We start from the raw sequence: 21,999 nt of genomic DNA on the forward strand, positions 1-21,999 counted from the left end.
CAAGTTCACAAATTAACAAACCAGAAGAGATTTCCCACCTCCTCACTGTCGAACCTTTTTTACTGCTTACTACATGTGTGTGCTTGGGGCCTTCTAGTGACTTTGAAGCATAACTCTGGGTAAACCTCCTCTTGGTTATAAATAGGTCTAAGGTCTAAGTTTAGTCTTGTGACAGTTTATAATTCAAGAGACAATCCATAACAGGCAGCCAGGCCTTAACAGCTGACAGCGGAAGGTAATTGTATAGATGTACCTCTGTCAAGGAAAAACACAAGTAATTGTTTGAGCACTCATGTATGGCAGCATTGGAGCTTTTAGCAAAACCTTTGAAGCGGCCTCTTGTCTCACTTCAAACGCCATTGTCGTCCTTGCAATTCACCACAGATTGGCTCATTGTCAGTTTTCTTGACATGCCTTATTCATGTTGTACTTTGCATTTTGTGACCGATATTACTGGTCATTCGCAAATTTTTAGGACAAAGAAAAGGCGAAATCTTCGAATTATTCCAAGATAAACATTGTGTTAAGCGGAAAATGAATTGTTTTTGTCCTGAATGTATGAATTAAAGCAATAATGCTGAGGGCTATGCAGCTGCTGAATAAAGCAACTGCTATCTTCTGTAATCACAGTGGACTCATGATCAAATAACAGGATAGGTGTTGTACATTCTAAATTAAATCATACTACCTGAAAAGTATCTCCTTATGTGAGTTCATACAGTAGATCCTTATTTGCGTAGTGTAGATATGACATCATATGCCCCAAACAAAGTTAAAAACAAAACAATTAAATTATAATTGACACATTTCCTTTATTTTCTTTACTCTATGACATGCCTTTACAATGTATTAATGGAAGTCAGTTCCAGGTCTTAAATATGATCACGTTTCAAAACATCAGACATTGTAACGTCTGCCTGCTGAAAATAATACTGGTAAAAAGACCATCACAAAGCAGCTTTGATGTTTACGAAAGAAGGTTTAGCTGTGATATGATATGATGGTCAATTTCAGTACTACAGAGCCATAAAATATAACAAATTCATTGAGTAATTCTTCTGTGGGATGGATTGAGAAATCCTCCTGGACATGATTGGATTCCAAAATGCATGAACATTTGCCAGTAAAAGGCTGTGCTTTCATGTTCGGGAAGGAGCGAGTAAAATGAAGTTAGGTTGAATGGAAAGAAAGAGTGTGAGAGAAGTATTTCAGGCACTTAGAAATGCTCTCAAGTTCTTGGCTACACTGTGCTTCGTGTGCAGAACATGCAATAAAGGACAACCCCTGAACCCTTCATGGACATTTTGAGGTCTCATCTGCAAGACAAGGCAAATGTCTACAGCACATTCAAGAACAACTATTTAAAGGGATTTCAAGTCATTCACATGACTACAATGTTTCTATTTACATGTGCACTGTGTTATGTGCATTCTAGCTATGTATGTTCATATCATGTCTTCAACTGACAGTCTGTAGCTCTTCAAGCATAACAATTGTGGAGTGTAAAACTCCTTATCCCACAGGCCTATGTATGACTTCATTGTAGCCGAAAAAGCTGCGCTCTAGAAATACTCAAATTATTGTTTGTGTATGATCCCCAAAAAAGGCCAAATGACATCCAGCAAGTCTTCTTTTTTCATTTGATCTCCCGTGATCATCTCATTCTATTGTCCTCTTTTGCGTAGATTGTCCTCTCTCTCTCTCTCTCTCTCTCTCTCTCTCTCTCTCTCTCTCTCTTTTGGGTGTGTCTTACAGAGCTTGTAACTGTGAAGCTATTACAAAATGACAGCTGCAATTTTCTTTTCATACTCTGCCTGGAACATTACTGTACACACAGTGTTATTAAATGCAAGGTAAATGACGCGTGCATCTCTGCAGGACTGAATACATGGATGGAATACGGATGTTGATATTTCATAGCTGAAATGATTACAGTCTACAATCTCATTTGAAAATATAGCATTTTTTGTTTGTGAACAAATTTACGGTGTAACTCAATCTGCGAAGTTGAATTTCTTTCACAGGAAGCATTGTGGTAAAAGTGAACTTCAGAACAATACTTAGGAAACTGCTGCACCTTGTGTTTCAGTTTTTCAAATGCACTAACATGTAACAATTAACACTACTGATTCTCATTGACTTGGACTGGATAACCACAAACACTAAGAGTTCACTTAATCCTCAGACTCTTTTGGATGACGTTTGACATCTACCATAAACCACTGTGCTTTGTCATGTGACCATCCCACATCAACAAAGATGCAACAAATTAGCTTTGTCATTTACAGACAACAAGAACATACAGTACAGTTCGTTAACTTCACAAAATGAAGGAAGGAGTGCATTGTACTGTACATCATACCAGTGTTCTGCTGCCAACATCAGTGAGGTCATGAATTATGCATGTAAACCATTCCATTCCCTGTTATATGGAGATTAAAGGTAATTTCATTGTGTTTGGGCCCATGGTTTATAAAAGTAATTTTAATGAGGAAGTGCACAGTAACCTACAAGTGTGCAGGTTATGCCTTACAAAAGTTGTTGTCCGATAATATATTTTTCCCAGAATTTGATATTTCTAAAATGTTTAAGATTTTAAAAAGATACAAGTTCAAACCTGAGATAAAAAATTTAAAGCACTCCAAAATCAGAGTTTAACACATTTTAGAAACGTTGATACGTAGATAATACATTTCCTGCCATTATCCTAAGTGAATCAATACTTAATTTGTTTGAATTTTTTTTGATTAAAGTCAATGCTAAAAGTGGGTATTTCTCTGGAGTCATCAAAAAAGTATCTCAACGATTTATAAATATTTGTTTAGAATATTGTACTGCCCAGTATCCCGATTTTATTTGTATCATATCATATCACAGTGAGGACAAAACACAACACAGTTTGACAGAAGACTGTTGGTAACATTACTAGAAATGTGGGTCCTATCACATTTTTTCTCCCCATGTAGGGTTAGTTTTTCATGCAGTCACATGTTACGTGATGTCACACAACTGTGCTGATGTCTTCTGCCTCGTCTGGTTTCTTGGGCTTGCTGGGAAGAGACTTGAGGTACTCAAGGTGGCGGCGGGCGTCTTCCTGGTTTTGACGAACATAATACACCACGTATGAAATGACCATGGCAAACCAGCCAAACATTGTCACCAGCATGGCGTAGTCAGTGGTCCTCTTGGCCAGGTTACAGAGGTCCGTGTCCACTGCCAGAAAGGGCCGTCCCTCTTGGTCACGAAGCTCCGAGCTCCGACAGAGGACCCGGGCCGCAGCCTCGTGGTTGTGGGCCATGCCGCCCAGCGCCTGCTGGAGTGCACAGTCACAGTGCCAGGGGTTATCGTCTACCAGCACACGAGCCTTGAGCCGGGCGAAAGCGTCCTTGTGTACATTAGTGATGCGGTTGTGGGAGAGATCCAGCAGCTGTAATGTAGCCTCCACGCCACCAAAGGAGCCCTCCCCCAGGGTTTCCACAGCATTGTAAGACAGGTTGAGCTCCCGCAGCAGCCTGAGGCCCTGGAAGGCGCGGTCGGGGACGGCGCTGATCTGGTTGTGGTCAAGTCTGAGGAGGGCGGTGTCGGAGGGAAGGTCTGGGGGGATCTCTTTCAGCCGGGACTGGCTGCAGGTGACGTTGAGTCCATGGAGGAGGGGGTCGGCACGTTTGCAGGTGCAGCCCTTGGGGCACATGCTGGCCGAGTGGAAGCACAGGGCCATGAGCAGCAGGCTCTGGAGGAGCAGGCACATGGGAATGGAGCGTGACAACCACAGGTCCAGCGGAGTCATACCGACCAGCCGTCAGCATCCCGCCAGGGGCCTGGACCCCAACACAAGCCACTGGCCACTCATGCACACCCCATGCTGGAGACGAGATCTCTCTCACAGTATTCCCAGTCTCACCAGGAAAGCGTGACCAGATGATATCATTCCGTACCCCTACCTGAAACAAGACAGACCCAGATGAACATGGAGTAAATCGTTGTATGGTTATGTCGGTGAATGGATGCGATGAGAAACATCAGTGAACCCTTAGGTTTAAATAGCATCCTAGATCATGCATCATTTTTAGGGCTGTGCACAATTATTAGGAACTTTAACATCTATTGTCATGGAAACATTTGCATGCAAAGCAATGACCCGTTATTATATGTAGATGAATACTGTAGGAGTGGGTGAGGTTGACATTATGGCTCAGGGACAGGCAGTTTGAGATGATGAGGACTGTAATGTTTACTTGTATTACCATTCATAACAATCCTACACAACGTCAACGGAGGAACCAAAACGTATTATGCTGGTAAAAGCCACCTCCGTGCATATGAGGTGCTAAACATGGCTGATCAATTCTGCCACTTCCCCCTCACAGCTATCTTTCACACATACTCTTGTCACGCAAGTCAGGTCTACAAACAGCCTTCGAATGGTATAACAATGAAATAATACAATAAAAAACAATAAAAACATACAGTATGATCGGAATCCACTCACTCGATACAGAAACACACAACGTCCCTTTTTATCACCGATAGTATGTCTTCACATTAGTCGCAGAATTTGAGAAGGACAAATGACATAATATATGAATTCCTTAAAACTCTGGACAGCACAGTCAGCTTTCCATTGGATTACAACTGTAGAGTCACCGTGAATCAGACCAGTGGACATACACTGATTGTCCATGGATGCCTATTTCCTTTTCCTCTGCACTGAGGAATGATGTTATCTACCATATGTGTCTGGGATACCCTACTGGCCCTCACTGCTTTGTTCATTTCATGCTGTGAGAAGAGGGCAGGAAGGCAGGACATGTTATGAGGAGAAGGCAGGGAGAATCTGTGTTGTCTGAGGCCTTGTTCCCCATGGTGATACGGGCAGCTGCAACCCAACAGGCAAAACCTTTTAAGCTTCAGGAACTGTCATTCTACTGGTTTTATTACAACCTGCGCTGTGCTTTTGTATGTGGTGCACACTGTTCACTGACAGGGATGCCTTGGGCTGCTCCATGTGTGACCAACAATAATGTATGTCAGTTGGACTGAGGTGATATACTTTGTTTAAAGGGAGTCACTGTCCATTAAAGTGTCCAAAAATGCAACTGGCAAAGCCTGTGCAATTGTCAATTGGACCCTCTTCATGGAATATGAATCCATCAATAGAAGAGCCCTCAGAAATGGCATGTATCTGTCACTAGTGGTTTAGGAGGACTTTCATATCTACCAGAGTCCAACCAAACAGTCAGTTATTTTAGAATAATGACCCATGTTCGCCTGGAATCTCTGGCATTGATAAAGCGCATTATTGCAGAATTCAGACAATTAACCATGCTATAAAGACAGACTTTCAAATGCAAAAAAAAAACATGTCTGCAATTATAATGTAGATTTGATCGTTCTACGATATTGGAGAAGCCCACAATCTAGTATAATCAAGCAAGGTCTTCATAAACACTTGAAAAGCTACTGTATAAAATGTGTCTCCATTCTTTTATTGTTCTTTTTCTATCCTTCTTAGAAATGTCAACAAAGGGGTTGAATCACAAGGTAAGGAGAGGAGGAAGACATGTAAAATGCAAACATCCTCAACAGCTGAGCCTGTCAACCCAGGGAAAACCATCAGTCTTCATAACCCATCCCCAGCAAGTCCAGATAATGCATGCTTTGTTATGTGAACCCAAGATGAGGCCAGATAAAGCCACATTCACCTCAGTATGTCTTTCAGGGGTTGGGGTATATTTATATTCCTACTTGCTATAAAAGGACCCTTGGGTATGAATGACGGCACCATGCATTACTGTACATCAAAGTCAATGATTTCAGTTGCAGGGTAACCAGACCCAGACATGAGTTTCAGTCATGAGAAATTTGTTAGCAATTGACTCTTGTTCCATGATAATTTTTCATAAAAATGATGTGACTTAATACGGAACTAATTCCATTGAACTTCACAGATCCCGAGTGTGCACTAATGATATAAATGCAATTCACTCCAACTCAGTTTCCTTTCATGTGGACATTGTTGCTTCTTTAAGTTATTCCTTGCCATGTCGATAAGGACATTGAATTAAATCACATTCACAAGGACTGAGGTGTCTGAGACACCTCGTAACCAAGGTGAACTCGTGTAGCAGAGGCACTGGCATCTCTGGTTGTCGTTCTATTCAAGGAAAACGCATACAGGCAATGTACTATCTATTTCATTGCTGCATGGTTGACACCCATGAAACTATTTTTTTTTTTTTTTTTACTAGAGCAATTGATATTGGTAAAAAAAAATATAATACATAGCATTATCAAAGGACATAAACAACAAAAGACGCTAATATAGACATGACGAACAACATATGCCATTTGGGTGATTCAGTTGCTGTGACAGTCCGCCACAGATAAAATATTCTTAATGCATTAGCTGGTATAATTTTGCACAAACAAACGCACAGTCTATTCTTAATATTTTGACTGTTAAATTAACCTATTGTATCATCACATTAAATACAAATAAAGAGAGAGGGAGAGAAAGAGAGCCGGCATGAAATTATAGACGTAGGCTATGCTGTGTATGAGCGAACGGAGCAACAGGCGACATATGTTTCCTCACCTGCAGAAAAAACAGTCATAGACAGCCGAATTCCAGACGTTGATACTACGTAGCTGATTTAGTCTTACTTTCGACAGAAGAGTTGTATCCTCCCAGCCAAGATATGGATAAGTCGCAGTTCGATTTCACATTGTCATATTGCTTGTTGGTCCTTGTTGGTTATTCAAACAAGAGGAGTGCCTAGTCTGCCAAGGGAGGGGTTCGCGAGACAGGCTCTGGCGCGGCGCGATGTTCACCCTGTATAGCGCGGCGTATATTCATAAATGTAACCAGGGAAGACCAGACAAGTAGCTTACGTAGGTGTTGCCCAAATTGTGACTTTATAAATAATTGTACTGATAATCCTTTAACATTTGCCCACTTTATTTATCCACGCCTTTACCTCCCTTTCATTCAACTATGTATTGTGTGGAAACAGCTCATCTAGAATGTGCATGTTGTAACTTATTTTATGACCATGTATTGATGCTGGCATGTAGATGAAGTGTGTCAGCCTTAAAAAGACTATCACAGAGAACAAAAGAGCCCAATTTGTACTAGTTTTATCAACAAGAAAAGGTATAGCTTCTGTAGTGTGTTTCTCTTTTACTATTGGTTTGGCTTGAAATTAGAGTGTGAGGGTGTGGGGTGTAAACAAACAACCTCAATGTTACCAACATTGCTGCCTGGTAGAGTTGTCATGCTGTTCTGTGACAGGGGCCCTTGACCTGCCACATGGTCTTCATTCCAGTCAATCCAGTCCAGGGGAATTAGCCATGATGCACTTCCTCTTGAATGGATGTACTTAGGACTCTGGACAATAATTTAGGGGATACAGAAATTAAGCCAACTGAACTGTGATTGAATTTGACTCACTGAGACATAGTTGTGTACAGTTCTTTCTTTTTTTTAATCTGCAATTAGGTTTTTATCTAAACAAATATTGTTCTTTCTCATTTATAGTATAGCTTAAAGCCTTTGGACTCATGCTGATGTTCAAACAGGCCGTATGTGTATGACCGTCAATTAAACAGCACCATTTTTTATGATGTGATAAATTGCCTTGCTACTTATACACTACCCTCTGTGTTTAATAGACCTGAACACAGTGTGAAGTGGGGGTATACGAAACACCAGCACAAATCATCCAGTGATTAACTTAAGAGGGCCTGCCTGGTCGTAAGTTATTTTCTTTCCATAAAAGGTTATGCTTTGTAAAGACTGTTTGCATACTGAGCCGTTAATTACACACCAGCCAGTCAAATGGGTTTCTATTGCGCTTACTAAAAGTCAGGAAAAGGTGAAACGATTACTACATTTTCTCAGATTATAGCCTATATGGTTATTGTAGTGTTTAAAGCCAAATCTGTATTCCTAGTCCCGATGCTTTATTAGCTCTAATACTTTCATTGCTTGGCATTTTTACTCTCCTCGCATATGAAAATACTACAGAGGGACAGTTAGTTTTGTAGCTACTTGTTTGGGCTCTAAGGATGAGTTGTTTTTGCTGTTGCCTAAGAGATGTTTATGACATCATTTTACTGCCAGTGCAGTGCTCAGAGTCATAATGTTTTTATGTTTTTGCAACAAAAAAAGAAAATCCATAGTGTACACATAATGATGACTAAGGTGGGGAGATACCCTTAATAAACAAGACATACTGGAACAATTTGTCAGTCTGGTATCTAGAGAGTGTCTACGTCAATAACATACAGGGCACATTCGTTAAACCACACTCCCATTTGTCTTTATCTCAATGTTGTTTTGAAACAGTGAAAGACTGTGTGCATAGCTCATGATAGTCACCAAAGACAGAAACACACAGAGTTAATTAAATGGGTTATATTTTGGTCTAGAATACAACGGATAGGCATTAAGCAACATGGAAAAGGCTTTATAAAGGCAGGACTTCCCTTAGGAAAGTACAGTGCCTACCAATGGGACACACTGTGCACACACACACACACACACACACACACACAGATAGACACACACATCCATACACTCTCCCGTGTGTGCATTCATTATAGAAAGTTAAAATAGTACCAAAGCTCAAAGAGCAATTAAACCTGTGAGAAGACATGATTATCCAACCATCTCACTTTACAATGTAATCCTTCCTCTCCTCTGGGCAGGCCATGCTTTATGGAACATTTAGCACAACTGTCAAGGACAGGAAATTAGGAGCATTGTCCCTTTTTTCGTAAAGTTCATCAATTAGGCCATTACTTTATGCTAACTGGAGGGAGGGAGTTTACCTTGAATAATATTTGATTTGTCTACAGCGTGACACTTTTCAAATGTGAGGTTGTTTATGTGAAGTGACCTCTGCTCCAGGTTCTTCAGCTGCAGAGTCCAGGACCTGGTCAGACCAACGGCACTTCAAACTGTTCTGTGGTGTTGTAACGTTGTGAGAGAGTCTCTGGTGTGTCTCAGTCACCCTACCCCGAGGAGGGCTGCAGGTCTTCAGGTAACTGGGCCATGGAGTAGACGAGATCTTCCTAAGGAGAATCTTGGCCAGGAGTGAAGAATCTTGCAGGTTATGCAGCATCTTTGGGTCGCTGGGCCATAGAATACACGAGTCACCAGACTAACTGGAGTGCCTCTCTGCAATAAAATATAAGAGACAGCAAATAAATAATAAATTGTATGTCAGAAAGATGTATGGAATTGCATATGGCTTGTGACAATTATTCTTAATGTAAATTTGTGGGACAAACCATTTGCTTTGTGGCATGTACAGTAGGTGTAGGTAAGTGTATTTGTGTGAGTTTGTGTGTATGTGTCTGCATAAGAGTGTCGATATTATCAGACCCTTTTCCGTGTTTGTGATTTTGAAGTTGGAGCGGCATTTGAACCAAAACCAAACTTAGCTAATGCATGACTATGCTTCACTACCATGACTGAATCTATTCCATTAGTGAAGATCAAATAGAATTGGCAGTAAAACATAACCCATGACTTACTCCAGAATTCCTGGCAGAGTGGTATCTCATCTTAATGGACAATCAGCATATTGCTATTACATCGTATCAGTGGAAATGGTTATTTCACCGAGACATCCATTTGAGGCAGTGTGCTCACTCTTGAAACATCTTAAACCCTCAGAACCACTCTATAGACATGTAGGAAATCGCTACCCTCAGTCATGGAGTTTATCTTCTTGGCCGACATCTTTCAGAGTCGATTCGGCCAGGGTTTTTCCCTGAATATCATCTAGTAATAATCTCTATATTGACTGCGCCCTCAGCTACAGCTGGGATCCCTCATCTCTTCTCACCTGCATTAATAAGACCTGACATCCTTTCATACTGCAGGCTCATTTCACAGCTGTGGGTTTGGCCTAAACACCCAGTGGATATTTCAGACTGTGGACATGAAATGGGATTGAGGCTTGGCCAGGTGAAGAAAAAAAAGGATGAATGGAGGAGGGAGTTGAACAATATTCAACGCTAGTTCAACAATGTTGTTCATCGCTCTTGTCCGAAAACAGCAGTACCAAACTGGCCTAACACAAATATAAGGGCCACAATGTTTTTAATATCTTTGAATCTTCACATTTTAAGGCAGAATCTTTAGGTGGTAACCCCCCCTTTAGGGTTGGTTGGTTAGTTAGTTAGTTACCCATTAGTATGCTTTGATTGAGTAATTCTTGCCTCCAAGGCAAATTATCAAATAGTCAAAGTTTTGTGATGAGTTTACTTTTGTATTTTTCAGGAAATCTAGTTTGAGAGCCAAGGCTATTGTCATTGTGTGAAGTGTAATGTTGGTAGAAAGTGGTTTCTGTCTAATAGCCAGCCTGGTAATGGAAGAATGATACGTTAGATAGCCGTGATAAACAGGAAATAGGTTCACATGTTATGAGTGATTACTTTAAAGAAAAAGCTACTAATTTGCATGGCCGGTAAAGAGCAGCCCACTGACTTTCTTTCTCTGTTACATGGAGAATTTAACGTTATTGGCTCATTTAAAATCTGGGATAAGGATTCTGCTCCTACATTCATCTCTGAAACTCATGTCTCATGGCACCTCTGTCAAAGCACAGGGCTGTCTAACATCCCCGTGCTTTAAATGTCGGGATTTCCATCCGCTCCTCATTATAACGTGCCTTGTTCACCCAAGTTTGGCTTTTTCATCCTTGAAAACATAAAAATGCTGTCTTTACTGATACTGATGGGGTTCATATCTGTCGGCTGCATATTACCACAAAATGGCAAAACCCAATCCATTGTCATATCATTCATAATAAATTGTCTGCAAGGTAATCTTGAGAGGTTATTTTGTCCAAGAGTTGCAGTGTACAGACTTATTCAAACTCTCTGCAAGTTTAGACTCTGATTAGTAATACAATCGATATGAAGGCTATTTCTTACTTACCTGACATGGTTCTGTCACATGTTCTATGTCTGTTGATGTTTTTTGGGTTCGCAACAATATGACTATTACTTTTTGTTGTAGGAGAAGAACAGAAAATGCAGATGCTAATATACATTGGAGAAATTATTGGTGATCCAGAGATTCATGCAATTAAGAAGACAGTGAACTGCTATGACCTCAACCACAATGACAGTTACATTTTTAAGTGGACTGCAGTTTCCAAGGGGCACAGTACAAAGCTTTAATCATGCCATGACGTAGAAAGCTATCTTCTGTCCACTGGCCTCAGATAACGAGTCCATAAGAACTTTCTGTTCTGGGTAGCAGGGAAGCCATGGTTGGTGCTGTAGCAGGAGCAAACAATGAATAACAGCAATACAGTGTGGACAATATATCCAGATTAACTCATTCAGTGGCCTCACAAAAGACTCAATAAGAATATTTATTATACTGCCTCTTTCATCACTATCCTGCAGACATAGGTTGATTGAGTCCAATTTTAGAATGACTACAGTATTTAGAAGTTCAATAGCTCTGAACAATGACGTGTGTATATTTTACTTAAATTTTACAGCCCCAATGTTTTCATATTTGGAATGCAGTGACAACTGGGAGTTCAACAACAGTGTGTGATAATGTAACTGTGAATAGCCATCCAGGTCATTGTGAGGTATGTGTGCAGCACAAATATAGTTTGTGCTACTCAACAGGAAATTGCTTGCTGTACTAACGGAGACATCAGTTTGACCAATGCTGAAGAGGGATGAATGAAATAACCTTCATCCATGAATCGTACCTCCTGTTCTTCACTACACACACAAAGGACATGTAGATAACATTTTATATAGACAGTTCCAGGCAGACAACTACAGAACCTGGTCTGGGGAACATCTGTGAAATCTCTGAAGGTTCTGTTGGCCTAACTAGGGGTAAAATGAACAACTAGGTGTCTTATTTTGTGAAATGGAAATAACTTTCAAACCTGTTGAGGAGACAGAAAAGATATAAATTCCACACAGGAGAGTGATGAGTAGGTCATACATGGGGGATGGTCAGTGAGCCTGTACTGTATAAATGACATATCATCTCAGGAGACCTGGGGGTTCCATGTAAAGGGAAGCAGATGGGAAAGTCCTCTGGAGTGTAACTCGTCTGTGCCTTCTCACCACAATCTGGCCAATTATCCGAGGCGGAAATAAGAAAGATGTTTAAAATAGATACCACTACCGTACAGAACCGATTACTCAATTGGGTTTACAATCCAAGCATGTTTTGCTTGTTTGGGTTAATCAGGTGGTGTTTACTGAGCTGCCAGGCTCATACAGTCAGTTTATTCTGCTGTTCAATAGAATGGTGGTTTAGAATGACAAGACAGAGGGCTAGCTACTGAGTAAAGGTCATGGATGTGGGATTGGAGAGTCTGTTGAACCAAATCAACAGGTACTGTTAGAAAGGAAGAGGTCTTCTGTTCAAAGACTCCTAAAACCACTATCACTTAGTAACTTGGGTTTTGTATGGATTATTTTGTTTGAAAAAGGTATGTAAATTGCAACACATGCAGCAAAGAGGAATGGACAATATTTATGTCTGCTCGAACTAGTCTTTATCAGAGAAAAGCACTTAACGTTTGCAGATGATGGAATTAGTACTCTGAGCGATCCCTGAAACAAACATTCCATTACTGTTGTGTTCTATGTCCTGACATTGGGGTTTTTGCTCGTAGTAGCTCTTACAATGTAGTGTATTATCTCCATTACATGATATTAATATAGGTCATGATGAATGGTGAGATTTCGATCATATCATTATTTTTGATTATTGATGGAAAATGTGATAAAAGGCTACCAAGCTGCCGATATCTACCAGATGTTCAGCTGGGATGTTAACAGACAGTTGTGTTTTCTCAGCAGTGTACATCATCAAATATGATTTTGGTTCAATAAATCAATTGTGCGTCCCTCACATAGGGGCACTAATTACAGGGAAGACAGTAACCCGGAAGGGTTATGAATATGAAATCTCTTGACATACTACAGAAGCATACTGACAGAAAGAAGAAGGTAAATCCTCATTCTGTGTTCATTGGGACCCATACAAACAGGAACTTATGATCACCATTTATGAAGAGAATGTTAGCTTTCAAGGTAAAGTAGAAGAATGAAAATCAGTTGGGAGGCAGGGGTTGTGGTTATCAAAGCACCTGCTTAAAGATTGCCCAAGGTTATGAAGACAGTAGCTCACACTAGAGTGAAGTCAACATCCCAACATTAAGTTAACAACGGAAATGACCATATTGGCCTTATATTGTGATAGTATGTGTGTGTGTGTGTTTATTTGGGTGGAAAGCCAACCAGCACAGAAGTAACTATCTGAACAATGTCCTCTGAAAAATGCAGGCTCCCTGTTGTTAATGTGTTCAGTATAATGTCAGTGCCTTCTAGCCCTATTGGCTCGATGCTGTTATGGTTGTAAATGACAATAGCGATTGTGTCTCTTGGTGATCATCTACACCTTCCTGTGTAGTCCATTACTAGACCATTGGATTGAGGGCCATGCAGTTATGCCCAAGACAGTGAGGGAAAGAGACACTCTAATTTTAGTCTGCTGATAAACCCTGCTCCCTGTGGGACAGGATCATATCAAAGGGAATACATGCTGACTCTGTTGCCATGGTGAGCATAATTCAGCTTGGATGTCTCCTAATTGGAGAGCGTGGATGTAAAAAAAAGAGGAAATGACATGAATCGAAGTCATCGTCATTAATGGAGATCAAAACTCCAGGTTTGGGCGTGGCAGTTATGATGGATACCGTATACAGGGAGGAGGGGAGGATTAATGGAGGTTTTGACTGGAGGTGCAAGGAGGTTGCAGATCAATGAAGTACCATCCACTTAAACGATGGCACAGAACAGACAGGCCAGAGGAATTCTGAGTGCCACATCTACTGTATGTGCCAAGGACAGAGGACAATGCATGTGCAACAATGGGACATATTGAAAGGATCCATCTGTCCCCATTCAATGTGGTTTCCCAATGGTACAGGAATCATTCAGAAGACTACATGAAATATAATAGCAGACACTGGCTTGGTGTTAACTTTCCTTAAGAGAGATGCTTTCGAACATTGAAACATAGCTTTAATTTACAGTCTGGGTCCATCGAAAATCTCAGAAAAAAGTCCCTAAAGCTTCAGGACAGCTTCAATATGCAGATCCAGGGCTATCCTCTTTCAATCCCTCCTCCACACCCAGCCTCCCCCTTGAAATGTCATTATCATTTGTCCCTGTCAAATAATTTCAAATTAAAAAAAAGAATTAATTATTCATTTCTTCATTAACAGAATAGGACATCCGTAAGAGTTAATAAAACACCATCCCTAAAAATGGCCTTTAGAAAAAGACTTTCCCATTCAATTCATCATACTTGTGTCACATTGCATCTGCTATCCCTCAGAGTCGTGACTGAACAAGTATTCAAGGGTTTTTACATTAAACTGGCCTACATGCGTCAGCAACCTACATGGAAAATAAATCTATGCATGCAAAGATTTGACATATTTGTCACATCAACCACTTTACCAGTCGTTTGGAGGGAAGACAAACACATGCACACAGTATATACATACTCAACCTCCTAGACCACATGACTCAACATCTAACATCCTGTGGGGAATAATACTACAAGGATAATTATAGTTCCCAAAATAATATTACATTTTCTGTGAGCAATCGCAAACAAGTGTCCCTATGGATAAGACTGTAGATGTTTTTCTTTAAAAGAGAATCACTGATTGTTGGTCACTCATACTGAAATATCATGATAACTTCTCCATCTCCTTGAAAATTGTGAGTCACTATTTCTCCCTATTTAACCTTGCCAATCACATCACTGAACTCAGTTTTTTTTATTTTGACCATTTATTGTTATTACCATGGTAACTTAAATGGCCTGACTCCACAGATCAATAGCTCAGATCTCACTTAATACCTGCACTATTTTTTTAATCAACAGGTCACTCACAATAAATGACTATGTCACACAAAACCCAATGAATCATCAGAACACACTCACTTACTGCTTTTAAAGCTGCACAGTGTGAATAGCGAAACTGAAACTGACTGCAGTATAATACCTATGCCTCAAGGCTGCAGTGTGAATTGAGAGGACCTAATCTGACTACAGTGTATGTGAATGCCCCAGGTGGAGAGGAAGTTCAGAGAAATTACACATTACGACCTAGAGTTTATCACAGTGAAACAGCAGCTCTCAGTGAGCCAGCACCATCTGCTGGTCTCCACAAGTCTCAAAACAATTTTGCATTAGCATTCAAGGGATGGGCTCAAATGCTTTTTTCCCCCCTTCTTCTTCTACACACTGGCAAGACAAAGGGAGGCATTTGTGCCACCAAATCCAAACGAGTTTGTGAGAGCGATCCGCCGCCCCTTCGTCTTCCACTGCTGAGCCGTGCAGGGCACATAATTCAGGTCAAACTCTGGATCTGTGTGATCCAGGTTTAGCGTGGGTGGCAGAACTCCATGGTAGCATGCCAGGGCAGTGAAGGATGCCTCCAGGGCACCTGCCGCCCCTAGGAGATGCCCCGTAGCTCCCTTGGTGGAGGACACGGCCAGAGAGCGGCTATGCTGCTGGAAGAGTCTCTTGATGGCTGCGTTCTCTGCAGCGTCCCCCAGTGGCGTGGAGGTAGCGTGTGCGTTCACGTACGTCACATCTGCAGGATCAACGCCTGCGTTGCGGAGGGCTGCGGACATGCACCTGTGGAGACAACACACACATGACACAAAGAATCCCGTGCGTGTAGTACCTAACCGCGGATCCAATCATTTACTGTAATCTGAGTGTTTGCATGGACTGTTAGGCTAATTGTCTTTTTTTGTCGTTAAGGATATTTTTTTGTAGTTAAGGATATCTATGTTATATATCTAGCTAACAACTGCATGGGTCTTCTGGTATTTCTGTGGTGAAAAAAATGGCTACCTAAAAGCCCCGTCTCCATCTGCAGTGGGTGCAGTGATGTGGCTGGCGTCCCCTGACAAGCCGTACCCCAGCACCTCGGCATAGATCCTGGCCCCCCTCTGCTTGGCATGGTCCATCTCCTCCAGGACGACCACTGAAGCCCCCTCCCCCATCACAAAGCCCTCTCTCTCAGGGTGAAACGGCCGCGATGACAACCTGGGGTTGTCGTTCCACTTGGTGGCCAGGGCCCGTGCTCTGGCGAAGCCTGCAATTGCCAGGGGACCGATGCAGGCCTCTGTGCCCCCAGCAACCATGGCCACGGCGTCCCCATAGGCAATGAACCTGGAGGCATCCCCGATAGCGTGTGCTCCTGTGGTGCAGGCTGTGGACACAGCGTGGTTGGGACCCTTCAACTTGTGTTTTATACTGATGTGGCCGGCGGCCATGTTTACCAGGATGCGGGGGACAAAGAAGGGACTGACTTTGCTGTAGCCCTTAGCTTGGAAGGTGGCAGAGGTACGGGCGATCTCTTCTAGAGACACCATGCCCATGCCCACAGCTACACCCGTGTTCAACTGCTCCTCTAGACTCTTGGGATACCAACCAGAGTCCTCCAGTGCCAGCTGGGCAGCACCAAGTGCCATTACAGAGGCTGGCGACATACTGTTGATCTCCCCACGAGTGGCAAACCTCTCCCCTTTAAACTGCCACTCCTCATCTCCTTTGGGTACCATGGCTGCCACTTTACATGGGACAGTTCGGTACTCCTCCGATTGAAGAGCAACAATGCCACTTGCACCACTGATTAAACGCTCCCACACGGTTGCAGTCCCTGTTCCAAGAGGGCACACGAGGCCTATGCCAGTGATTACAACTTTTCGAGTCTTGCCAGATGTGAATTGTCTCAAGTGTTGTAAGGAGCGGGTGCTGTTTTTCAGAAGTTTCCTCCTGGTGTGCTGTGACGTGAACAGCAGCTTTGTCCAACATGAGAGAAACATCTTTTGTCTTTTGCTTCCTCAGTCGAGCCTATGGTGAAGAGGAGTCATAAGCTAATGTCAATAGCTTGCGACAGTACACAAATATCTGTTGTGAATTTCTGTCTAGCCAGACAAATATATAGCGGTAGCTATATTGAGGAAAGCTATTTTATTGAACTGTTTAAAGTCACTGTGACACCAGCACAACATGGCCTCAAGACATGGTATCCATGTGTAAAGTACATTTCCTTACGTCAGACATTTGTTGTGAAGTCTATGATGTCTCACGTGTCTGTAATTCTACTCACATTGTCGATTTTGACTTCACTCGTTGTGGTAGTTGGTGTTGACTCACGTTCAGATCACACTACACTTAATTATGCAAGACCTTGGTAATGTGAATTGCCTGTTTTGAAACGTTGAAATGAGAGGTGCATTCTAAATTGTTTTCATACTAATCAAAAGTTTGTTTAAACAGTTTTTTTTTACTTGTCTATTGATTAATATAATACAAATTCTAAGTGACAGTCGTATCAGAAATACTTAAAAATATTCAGGCTTTGAAACCACCGTTGCTTTAAGCCCACTTCGTTTGAAGTAATTCGTTTAGTTTATATTTTCCGGCCCGCGGTGCACTGAGCCCAATCGCAAATCGCAGGATTGGGCCAATGCCATGTGACACATCAGATCCGGTAGATAATAAACAAGGAGACTTGTGTGACGTATTGGTTACGTATTTTATCAGGAAGCTTGAGTCAGAGGGGACTTTCAGCTGTGCTTTTTTTTTCTCGTTTAGACTAGATACCTCAGATAGTATGGCTGGATCGCAAGGAGTCTCCACGTTATGCGAAAATACTAACGAAGTATTCTTGGACGTCGCTAAGTTGTTAATAACTTATGCTGACAACATCATTAGGTAATATCTGTGCAATTTATTTCTAAATTCGAAAGTTAGCTTGTAGCTACCTAGCAGGCTAAACTTGCTACCACTCGTCTTCCTTTTTTATGGAACTGTCGTCAATTTTTTCTGCATGCTACCTAGTAGAGACTCTTGCTACAGAAATCGTCAATCAATGCATGATTATATCATATGGCTTTACAACAATAAAGTTAACTTTGACTTGTCTGTCGTTGCAGAAATCCTGATGAAGACAAATACAGATCCATTCGTATTGAAAATCGTACATTCTCCACTAAACTTTTGCCCATCAGAGGTGCAGTGGAATGTCTTTTCGAAATGGGGTTTGAAGAGGTAGCGTACAGTCATAAACTGTATCGGAGTACCAATAGATACATTTTCACAATCCAATTCACTATAATGTCAAACATAGGGTTGACAGATTAACAATACATAATATTAAAATGAAATAAACATTAATAACATTAAAATCTTTTCACAAAATATCTTCTCTCACAAGGCTGAAACTCACCTGGTGTTTCCCAAGTCTGCGTCAGTGGAACAGTTAAAGCAAATACGGGAAACCATTGCTGCTGAGCGGGACCAGAGACTAAGAGCAAGGCAGCCCATTCCATCTCTTCAGACAAACAGTGCACCTGCCTCTGCACAGGGTGGCCCCGTGGCGCCCAGCCAACTATCTACACCCGCTCCAGTACAAGCACCATCCTTGGTAATGCTTACGTCTCAAGAATGAACTCATTTGTCATTCAGTCCCAACATTTCTTGTTGTGATGTGGGATTGACCACTCGGTTTCTCTCTCTTTAAAAACAATATTTTCTCTTTATCTCTGCCAGGAGAACAGTATGACTTTCCTCAGAACCCTTCAAGCTAACTTCCAGCATGTAATGTTGTATGAGAACCCTGAGCTGCAGATCAAGGCCCAAACCTGCATACCACACCAGCAGCTGTCTTCCAATGCCAAGGAGAAGTTACAGCTGGCCATACAGGAAGATCCAGGTAAAACCTTCACAGATCCACCACTATTGTTCAGTCCAGTATAACTAGTTTTACTGAACTGTGGCTGAATACAAAAAGCTGATTTACGTAGTTGCCATGCTTAGTACATAACTGAAAACCATCTGACAGTCCATTTGAACACTATATGTAACTTTTTTTCAATGTGAACTTCAGTGATATTCCTTCTTGTTTTAAGTTGACTGGATTCCTACCTTTCCTTTTTCTAGAGTGCAATTTGAGAGAGGATGACCTACTGACTCTGGAGCTGCTTCGCTGGTTCAAACAGGAGTTTTTCACCTGGGTCGACTGCCTTCCCTGTAGTCGATGTGGAGGTCAGACCCAGTCCTCTGGGGCTCTAGCCCCGTCTGCTGATGACCTGCGCTGGGGGGCTCAGCGTGTGGAGAACCACTTCTGTCCTGCCTGCCAGCTGTCCACCAGGTTCCCCAGGTCCGTTTAGCAAGTCTGCGCCTTTGTATATGTGTCATATAGTCTCAGTGCCTGGGAGCTACAGGTAACATTATCGTTGCAGGTATAATAATCCTGAGAAACTGCTTGAGACCAGGAGGGGTCGCTGTGGCGAGTGGGCCAACTGTTTCACCCTGTGCTGCAGGGCCATAGGCCTGGAGGCCAGATATATTTGGGACAGCACAGGTACTGTACATTCCAACATAAAGCTACATGTTTGCCTGACCACGTCTGGTGGAGTGCCTAGAAAGTTCTTTTTGTTCATTCCAGACCATGTGTGGACAGAGGTGTACTCTATCTCCCAGCACCGCTGGCTCCACTGTGACTCCTGTGAGAATGCCTGTGACACGCCTTTACTGTATGAGATTGGCTGGGGGAAGAAACTGTCCTATGTTCTTGCTTTCTCAAAGGACCAGGTACGTGAAGCATGTTGTTTTTTTATAAGAAGAAAGCATTCATGGTTCACGTCGATGTTTATTGAAATGGCTGCCTTTGGCCTGGTGCAGGTGGTTGACGTGACCTGGAGGTATTCCTGTAAGCATCGGGAAGTCCTATCAAGGCGGACTCAGGTCCAGGAACCCTGGCTGCTACACACCTTAAATGGGCTCAATGCTGTGGTATGTCTGCCTCACCTGCAAACATTTGCTCTGAGATCCATCCTGACACAGCACTCTGGAGTACGATATAGTAGAGATCTTAACACTATATATAGGGAGATACATTATGTCTGGTGTCTCTACCAGCGTCAAGAGACCATTGAAACGGCCCCACCAATAATTAGCGGCATGGCAGTGTTAGCATATAGGGTGATGAAGAAAAAAGGTTGGTGTAGCTCATCTCACGCTGTTTGCAATCTCTCTCATTTGGCTGTGTTTGTCTGTAGAAGCAGCTGTCCCTTAGCCCAGACAGGAAGAAGGAGCTGATAGACAGGCTACTAGTGGAGCTGGTGGAGTTTATATCTCCTAAGACCCCCAAACCAGGAGATCTGGGGGGGCGCAACTCTGGATCACTGGCCTGGAGATCAGCCCGAGGAGAAGTTGGAGCCAGGCCCCCCCCACAGGTCAGTTACTGTGATACAAAGAGCTAGCATTCACTTGTTTCTTCTCCTTGTGGCATAGATTCTCTTGTATGACCGGGTTTGTCACTACAAAATGTTTGTTGTCCCGAAGGCTCAAGGGTTTGTGTTCATTCCCACTGAGAGAGAGAAGAGTGAGAGGATATTCCACCTCCGCTACAATGCAACAAAGGACCGGTATTGCCGGGTGTCCAATGGCGACGAAGACATACCAGGCTGGGAAAAGGGTGTGTGGAAGAAGGAGTCTGTTTTCAGGAAGGTGGAGAACGACTGGCAAATGGTTTGTTCTATCTTCAATCTACTATTTGTCCTCTGACTTCACCCATTGAATATATATATATAAAGTGTTTTCATCTTCCTTTGGATGTTGACTTAACATAAGTTGGAGTGTAGTTTTGTGTACTTCAAATCTTCTGCTTTTGTCAGTAAGCATGATCTGTGTTTCCAGGTCTACATCGCTAGAACGGAGGGCTCTGCCTTAGGAAGTGTGAGCTGGAAGCTTGACTGTGCCCCAGTGGGGATGAAGATAAAGACGGTCTCTGTCAGAGCGTGTAGCCAGACCTTTCACTCAGGGAGGGTCTGCTGGAGCCTGCGCTCAGGCCAGGACATCACAGAGTTCTCTGGAGGTATGCTATCACTGTGTTTTTTTTTGTAAGGGGTGTTACAGCCAGGATACCTGCCAGCTGAGAGGGCTTTTAGAATGTGATTGGCAGATGAATGACAGAGCTACAGGATGAGTCTCGGGGGAAGGGTGCCTGGAATCCCATCCTTCATTGGTGGGGGTGCCATTACCACTCGATAGTTCAAAGGAAAAGTGCTGTCGGATTGTCAGAGCAGACAGAATCTCTCTCACTCACTCATTTGAACACGCAGACGGTGAGATGCTTTCGGTTGCAAGTCTCTCCGGCTCTACCGAACTGGTCGTGGAAGCAGAGCTCAGTGGCGGGGAAGGAGAGTCGTCATGGCAACACACCCAGCTGTTCAGACGGAGTTTGAAGGAGCTGGAGGAATCCTCCTTTGAAATCCTCATAGACCTAGAGAATGCTTGATGGTGGAGACTTAGTTTATAGTCTGAAACTGTTTTTCTTTTTGTGGATGTATAGGTTATTTTTGCAACACTTATACCAGAATATTTATGTGGTCTTTGTGTAGAATGTATTAGTTGTAGGTATGATCAATTAAAAATAATGCTGCTTGGTTTTAACTTATATATGCCAGTAATGGTAAACGGCATGACCCAGGGTCATTCCTAACTTATGTTATAAGCCACAGACAAACGCATCTTGTAAAATCATGTATCAAGTAAAATGGACAAAAGACAATAATGACGAAACATAATGATATGGCGTCGTCAGCTGTTATAATTCATGGTGTCTTTTATCATGTTATTATACACCACTAAGCAGTGTCTAATGGTGACCTTGCATGTGTGGTGCATGATACCTCAAATTCACTTAAAATAGCGCCATCCATGACATAAAATATATCCTTTCTCTTCGTTTACCCAATGTGCAATAAAGGTCATTTTTACTAGTTCAATGGGTTCAAGTTAAAAGCGTTTCATGATGGGACGAAACAAAGTAACAAATGATTGCAGTGTCTTGAGGACTGCCGTTTACACACTGCAAGTACAGCCACAGATCT

The 21,999-nt window shown here is 42.3% G+C and overlaps 3 protein-coding genes across 5 annotated transcripts; 1 reads left to right on the forward strand and 2 right to left on the reverse strand.

The window, feature by feature from the left end:
* Positions 1-2,841: 2,841 nt before the first annotated feature.
* Positions 2,842-3,787, reverse strand: lrrc3b (leucine rich repeat containing 3B). Its single transcript, XM_084695925.1, has one exon. The coding sequence runs from the start codon at positions 3,785-3,787 to the stop codon at positions 3,002-3,004; it is 786 nt and encodes a 261-aa protein (XP_084552051.1). The 3' UTR covers positions 2,842-3,001.
* Positions 3,788-13,759: 9,972 nt separating this feature from the next.
* Positions 13,760-17,495, reverse strand: oxsm (3-oxoacyl-ACP synthase, mitochondrial). Of its 2 annotated transcripts, none has more exons than XM_084696095.1 (3): positions 17,208-17,495; positions 15,944-16,948; positions 13,760-15,721 (listed from the first exon to the last, which is right to left on the reverse strand). In XM_084696095.1, the coding sequence occupies exons 2-3, from the start codon at positions 16,918-16,920 to the stop codon at positions 15,319-15,321; spliced, it is 1,380 nt and encodes a 459-aa protein (XP_084552221.1). In that variant the 5' UTR covers positions 16,921-16,948; positions 17,208-17,495; the 3' UTR covers positions 13,760-15,318. The 2 variants fall into 2 exon arrangements, with proteins under 2 accessions (XP_084552221.1, XP_084552222.1); XM_084696096.1 differs by having other exon boundaries at positions 17,153-17,222.
* Positions 17,496-17,659: 164 nt separating this feature from the next.
* On the forward strand, positions 17,660-21,894 carry ngly1 (N-glycanase 1). 2 transcript variants are annotated; one of them, XM_084696092.1, is made up of 12 exons: positions 17,660-17,815; positions 18,037-18,151; positions 18,318-18,527; positions 18,653-18,815; positions 19,043-19,262; positions 19,345-19,466; positions 19,551-19,696; positions 19,787-19,897; positions 20,164-20,340; positions 20,450-20,635; positions 20,804-20,981; positions 21,229-21,894. In XM_084696092.1, exons 1-12 carry the CDS (start codon positions 17,715-17,717, stop codon positions 21,402-21,404), a joined length of 1,905 nt encoding a protein of 634 aa, XP_084552218.1. In that variant the 5' UTR covers positions 17,660-17,714; the 3' UTR covers positions 21,405-21,894. The 2 variants fall into 2 exon arrangements, with proteins under 2 accessions (XP_084552218.1, XP_084552219.1); XM_084696093.1 differs by having other exon boundaries at positions 20,167-20,340.
* Positions 21,895-21,999: the final 105 nt, after the last annotated feature.

This window comes from Hypomesus nipponensis, chromosome 4 (genome assembly GCF_054491055.1).
Source record: "Hypomesus nipponensis isolate SF chromosome 4, ASM5449105v1, whole genome shotgun sequence".
NCBI lineage: Eukaryota > Metazoa > Chordata > Actinopteri > Osmeriformes > Osmeridae > Hypomesus > Hypomesus nipponensis.